The sequence below is a fragment of the Melitaea cinxia genome, chromosome 17 (genome assembly GCF_905220565.1).
Source record: "Melitaea cinxia chromosome 17, ilMelCinx1.1, whole genome shotgun sequence".
Taxonomy (NCBI): domain Eukaryota; kingdom Metazoa; phylum Arthropoda; class Insecta; order Lepidoptera; family Nymphalidae; genus Melitaea; species Melitaea cinxia.
Window position 1 is genome coordinate 15097058 of NC_059410.1, and position 6456 is coordinate 15103513.

General features: G+C 35.5%; 1 protein-coding gene across 1 annotated transcript; it reads right to left on the minus strand.

Moving 5' to 3' along the window:
* Positions 1–270: 270 nt before the first annotated feature.
* On the minus strand, positions 271–6048 carry LOC123661436. The gene is made up of 5 exons (XM_045596397.1): positions 5986–6048; positions 3254–3367; positions 2011–2202; positions 973–1140; positions 271–459 (listed from the first exon to the last, which is right to left on the minus strand). The coding sequence occupies exons 1-5, from the start codon at positions 6034–6036 to the stop codon at positions 271–273; spliced, it is 714 nt and encodes a 237-aa protein (XP_045452353.1). The 5' UTR covers positions 6037–6048.
* Positions 6049–6456: the final 408 nt, after the last annotated feature.

The window sequence follows — 6456 nt, forward strand, 5'->3', positions numbered from 1 at the left end:
CCACGTCTTGTTGCTTTTGAAGTCGACCAACAATGTCTATTTTTACCTCTTATATATTTTACCTACCTACTATCCTTAAGGAAATAAGGACGCTCCGAGAAGACTGTGAACGCCCCAGGAGGCTTCTAAGCTTCTGGAAGGAGCTGGGCTGGCTGACTTAGCCAGCCCTCTTTTCACACATAAAGGACCACCTTTGTGTCTAAATGCAGATAACTGAGCCCACAACAATACAATACAATACATACCTACCTACTACCTACTTTTTACCTCTTATATCTTCTGCGGCAAAGTTTTTGTTCGACGAGAAGTCAGCGAAGAAACCGGTTGTTCAACATTTTCTTCGGCCAAGTGTTCGTTTTCGCTAGTTGCGGGTTCTCTCTCTTGGTCTACAAAAGCTTCCTCTACGTCGCTCTGCACGTCAATTTCAATCTCCTGGTTTTCAATCTCACTATCAGTTTCCTCACAGTTGAATTCGCTATATGCTGTGTGGCTACGGCATTAAAGAATATAGCCACCCCATCTCTTGCCGTGGGTGTCGTGAGAGGCGACTAATTGATAACACAATTCCACTACCACCTTGGAACTTAAAAAGCCGACCGATGGCGGGATAACCATCCAACTACTGGTATTGAAATACACAGGCCGAAGACGGGCAGCAGCGTCTTCGGTGCGACAAAGCCAGCCCTGCGGTCATCAACCGGCTTGCCCAGCGTCGTGACTATGGACAAAATACATGAGTTCACGCCATTTTTGGCGCGTACTTCTGGAGGCCTATGTCCAGAAGTGGACTGCGATAGGCTGAAGTGAGTGATACTAATATTATAAAGCTTATTTATGTGTTCGACAGTCCATTTACCGATAAAGGTAAATATAATATTTTATTACGTTTTTCCCTTAAAATTAACGTGGCACAGCTTGTATTAATTAAAACAAATCTTCTAGCACTTGCTAGATCTTACCGTTTGAACTCACTCTCCTCTTTATCTTGGACGTTCTCTTATTATCTTTGATGATGTGCAGTGGCTCGTGATCTGCACAGTCGAATCGGTCTTCAGTGTCATTCTCATTTCCTATTGTTTCATTTTCAATTGTATCTATCTTTAGATCTATCTCAGTGCTAAGCGAGTGTGAAGCGTTTAACTGAAAATAATATTTTAAGGTATTTAAGTAAATTACGAAACACATATAGGACCACGGATAAAGTTTATCCGGCAAATAAGTTACAATTAGACTTTAACAGAAGGTAAGTGAGGTCATTAGAACTTGTTTTTCTTCAATTAATTACAACTTTTAAATTCATATTTGGTAATAGAAGTATCAGAAATTTGGCCGCGAAGGTAATTCGGCGATAAAAAAGGAGAAATGAGTGTGGTTTAGACCACATGACTGAATAACTTCTCTGCTCTTACTTTAATATACGAAACGTAACTCTCTCTTTTTCCATCTTCTCTAACTTATATCTCTCTCAACTTCCGTTCACCTGGCCCGATCACACCTTTCTCAACTCTCCCGCCACGCATTCACCAGCTTACTCCCCAAGTCAAGATGGCGAAAAGAAGGTTTACTTCAATAATATATAAAAACTTTTCTGTCTCTGTTCGATACCGTCATCCGTCAAATAGCACTATCTAAAACTGGTGAAACAGGCCTTTAGCCATGTTAATCAAAGAGGCCAAACAGAGCCCAGAGTTGCAAAGGTACCCGATCCCTCACACACCCACGATGCAGTTAATATTGTAAATTAAATTTACAAACCGATTACGATTAGAAAAAGAAGAATTTTGCTAATGAATAATACTGCTCTCAAGTATTGTTTGGGATTGTTTCGTACAAAATCCGAAACTCACTCATTTCAGCCTATCGCAGTCCACTGCTGGACATAGGCCTCCACAAGTTCGCGCCAAAAATGCGTGAACTCATGTGTGTTGCCCATAGTCACCACGTTGGGCAGCCGGGTTGGTGACCGCAGGGCCGACCTAATCGTATAAAAAAGCGACCCAAAATCCTCACCAAAACTTCCTTATTATTGCCGTCATTATGAAATAAGTTCTCCGCAGTAAAATCCTGTACGTCTTTATCAACCTCAATCTTAACAGAGGCTAACGATGAGGTCTCTTGTGTGCACTCTACACTGCATACTTTTTCATACTTGCACTGCGTTGTCTGAAGACTTGATAACGAATACAATATTGTATGAGGAGCCTGAAAATACATCGAAATTTTATTATAATAATAATAGTATAAAGTAATAAAACTTGACAAGGATTTTCCGCCGATTTTTCAGCCAGCACCCGTTTGATCTCATATCCGAATGTAATCCTCCATTCGGTTATATTTATCTATGTATCCATGGGAGTATTTACCCTGGGATCAAAAAAGGCCATGGTGCGCGGCATGGCGGCATCCTTCGAGGAACGGCGCAAGCCGAGCATACATACTAAGAATACGAATTATCGATCGAATGGATCAATTATTTTCCGAAATGTCACATTCCTAATAGCTACGTACTAATTATGGGTCGGCAAATTAAAATGGCCCGAGACGCTGAATCTTAAAATAAGCCACTGCATGGAAGTATATCTAAATTTAATATATGCATTATATAAGCATACAAAATAACAAACATTTATTAGTCTAATTTACAGAAGGTTTGGAAAAATGTCAGTAAAAAAAAATTAAAAAAAAATTCGACAAATTTGAAAAAAAAATGTTGAGAAGACATGGGATAATTGTCTTTGAATAACCGACTTAACTTTAAAAATCGGGTGACTCGATACACACGACGGTAATTTTACAAATAATAATTATTTAATAATTAATTTTATTAGGACAACTATGTCGCATATATAGGTTATAGTATCGATTCTGATGTCGCAGTTAAATGGAAAGATGCCTATTAATAACATGTATAGAAATGTGATATTTTATTAGAAGTGAAATTGGCGTTTTGTATAGTCGGAACATAAAGTCGATTTATATATATATTGTATCATGGCTATCTATGCACATTTGCCATTTTATAGATAGTTCATTATATTGACGGATAACTTCTCTACTATAAGCAAACTTCTCCATCAGATTTCTATTATAACAACTGAGACAGACATGTCCTCCAAGACATAAATGGCAACATCTATATTATCAAATATTTTTTTATATATTAAGATCACAAGCATACCGTACGACTGATAATGGACCAAACCGTAGGACACAGCTAGTTATAAATAAATCTAGAAAATGTGTTGAGCCTCACCGCATAATAGTCTAGAACATTTCGTGCTTGTCGAACTTGAAGCTTGAACCTCAGAAACCTCTTCAACAGAGCTCGACACTCCCAGCATAACTCCAATTGATTCTTACTGTATTTCTGTAAGTTGTTATGTAAATCATATATTAATAATTTAAAAAAAAAACGTATGAAACTTAATTCATTGCACGCCTCCAAGGAGACTGCTTTTACTCTCAGCAAATGTAAAATACGGGAGAAGAGCTTACTCTTAAAACTATACTTTGATAAGAATGCTTTGATATGCTACAAAATACACTGTAATAATCATTTAACTGAGGTAGGGCACAGAAGGAATTTCCTGCTCAAAATATGGAGCAGCCCGACTGGGGTAGTACCTCGACCTTACAGAAGATCACAGCAAAATAATACTGTTTTCAAGCAGTATTGTGTTCCTGTTGGTGAGTAAGGTGACCAGAGCTCCTGGGGGGATTGGGGATTAGGTCGGTAACGCGCTTGCGATGCATCTGGTGTCGCAGGCGTCTATAAGCTACGGTAATCGCTTACCATCAGGTGAGCCGTACGCTTGTTTGCCGACCTAGTGACAAAAAAAAATCACACTATTATACAGAAATCAAACTTTAAATTAATAAATAAATAAATTAAATATCATTTAGTCTTTTTGAAGTATTATTAAACTATAAAGAATTGATTAAATGAGTGTTATGTTGGGCATCAACAATTTGGATGTACAGGAAAATAAGTGAGATACAGCAGAAAATTTCCTGCTCAAATATGGAACAGCCCGAATGGGGAAGTACCTCGACCTTACAGAAGATCATAGCTAAATAATACTGCTTTCAAACAGTGTTTTGTTCCTGTAGTGAGTAAGGTGACCAGAGCTCCCAGAGGGAATCGAGAATAGGGTCGGCAAAGCGGTTGAAATTCTTCTGGTGTTGCAAACGTCCATAAGGTATGGTAATCGCTCACCATCAGTTGAGCTGTTCGCTTGTTTGCCAACCTAGCTATATAAAAACAAAAATTACTAACTAAGCAGTCTGACTACTAATTAAGGCTGAAAAGGACTTAAATTTTTTACAATATTTTTACATTTCTACCATAATAAAATAGTGATTCAGAGCCATCTTTGATTGTTGTATAGGATCAGACAACCGTATGTTTATGTTATAGATATAAAAAAATATGAAGGATACATTATTAAACTTATTTATTTCATTTTTTAAAAGAAAGACAAACTTAATTTTTTTTAAACTTGTTTTGAAAGGAATTCAATTGGCTTCAATCTTTAGTATCTAAATATATTTCGACTAGCCCGTTGGTGCAGTTTATTAGTGGCCCGCGAGCTGCGGGTTCGATTCCCACCTAAGCCTAGGTGTAATATTTGTATTTATATATTTATATATGTATTATTTGTATGTATATTAAAAAAAATAGTTCTAAAAGTCGAATGTTACCTGTAACACAAGCATTAAGTCGCTTAACATAGGAACAGACGAACAACTATGTGTGTGTTTTATAAGATATTTCTTTATATATTTATATTTATTTAGCAAAATTGCAATTAGACAGAAACACTTTTGTGTACTATCTCCTGATAGATAAATTCAGTGCGTACATCACACTGTGTTACTCCATGTAAAAGAAGGGTCAGAGATTAATCCACTTAAAAATCATATAAAAAGAATATATAGAATATTTTTTAGTTTTTATTTATTTGTGTTTATTCGAAAGATGTCCAGTTTGGACATACGTTAACATCTTGTGTTAACTGACAGAATGATAGTTCAAGTGCGTCTCTGGTCTTCATTAAAGGACTTTCCACAGATATGGGTTTGACCACTATTTTTTGAAGCCTAGGCCTTTTTTTATACAACTAGGTCAACATACTAGTGTACAGCTCACCTGATGGTAAGCTATTACCGTAGCTTTAGCCTATAGTTTTGGGATAACCATTTTTCCTTAAATATAATTGGACTTTGTATAACTTTAATTAGCATTAACATATATTTTTTATGTAATTTCTATTGCTACTGTTCTATTACGAATAATATGGGTTACCTAAAACATAACTTTTATTTTCGGATTTATAAAACTTAAAACATTACTGGATATTATACTATATTTTTATACAACAAATAAAAACCAATAATTGTTTGATTGATAGGTTGAATGACTTTCAGTTGTGCCAGTGGAGCATGGTTGATTCTGCCATTGTCACGTAGAGTGGAGAGCACACGAAGGAGTTTGGTCGAAAAACCAATGAGAAATGAGTTATGGGTTGTCTGGAAGAAATGGCTAATTAGCCATAAGTCCGCCCACTGTACTTCACTGTCTGTAACTATCTTTATGCTTTGTTTGTAATATATTTGTGGTGTACAATAAAGTATAAAATAATAAAAAATAAATAAATGGTATTACAGATATAATCAATCAATAATATGGTTTGTAAAGATTAGTAATGTAAGGAGGTATTTTGTTTTTTATAGTATGTTCCTATTACAGCTTAATTAATTTAATTTTTTTATATCAATTTTAAAATTTCTGATAGGAATAGATTATTTCATATTAATTTAAAAGTTTTTTAATTACCTAAATGTAGATTTACTTACAGTATTGATTAAATTATAAAATAATTTTCTTTCACTTTCATCGACAGTTTTTAAATTACGGTTTACACTTAAACAGCCTTCACATGCGTTTGAATTCATTTTTACACGATTTATTTCACTTTTACTTACATATAATAACAGATTTTTGAAAAATTCACTACTTTCTATTTTCAACAACATAACATAAACAAAAGTGACAGGTAGGCAGTGTGACCAGATTTAATTTAACAAATCTACTGCTTGTGGAGGTTAAAAACTACTAAATTCTACCAAAAAAGAACGAGAAAATACTACAAAACTATTACTACATTTCTTCGCTGTTGTATTACAACGAAGAAGCTTAATATTGTTCTCTTGACTATAACGATAAAACAATAAGATGAACAAAGAAAACACCATAAATTAGATAAATCAATGTTTATTCATCATTACAGCCTATACAGTCCACTGATGGACATAAACTTCCACAAGTTTACGCCAAAAAAAAACGTGAACTCGTGTGTTTTGCCCATAGTCACTACGCTGGGCAGGCGGGTTGGTGACCGCAGGGCTGGCTTTGTCGCACCGAAGACGCGACGAAGTACTGTGTGGCTACGGTAC

What these genes read in the sequence shown, in the direction of transcription:
- LOC123661436 (XM_045596397.1), bottom strand. Translation starts at nt 6,036, where the DNA reads ATGTTGTTGAAAATAGAAAGTAGTGAATTTTTCAAAAATCTGTTATTA. An exon ending in TCAAAAATCTGTTATTATAT is followed by an intron (nt 3,368 to 5,985) that starts GTAAGTAAAAGT and finishes AACAACTTACAG; the next exon opens with AAATACAGTAAGAATCAATT. An exon ending in CGTCCAAGATAAAGAGGAGA is followed by an intron (nt 460 to 972) that starts GTGAGTTCAAAC and finishes TTCAACTGTGAG; the next exon opens with GAAACTGATAGTGAGATTGA.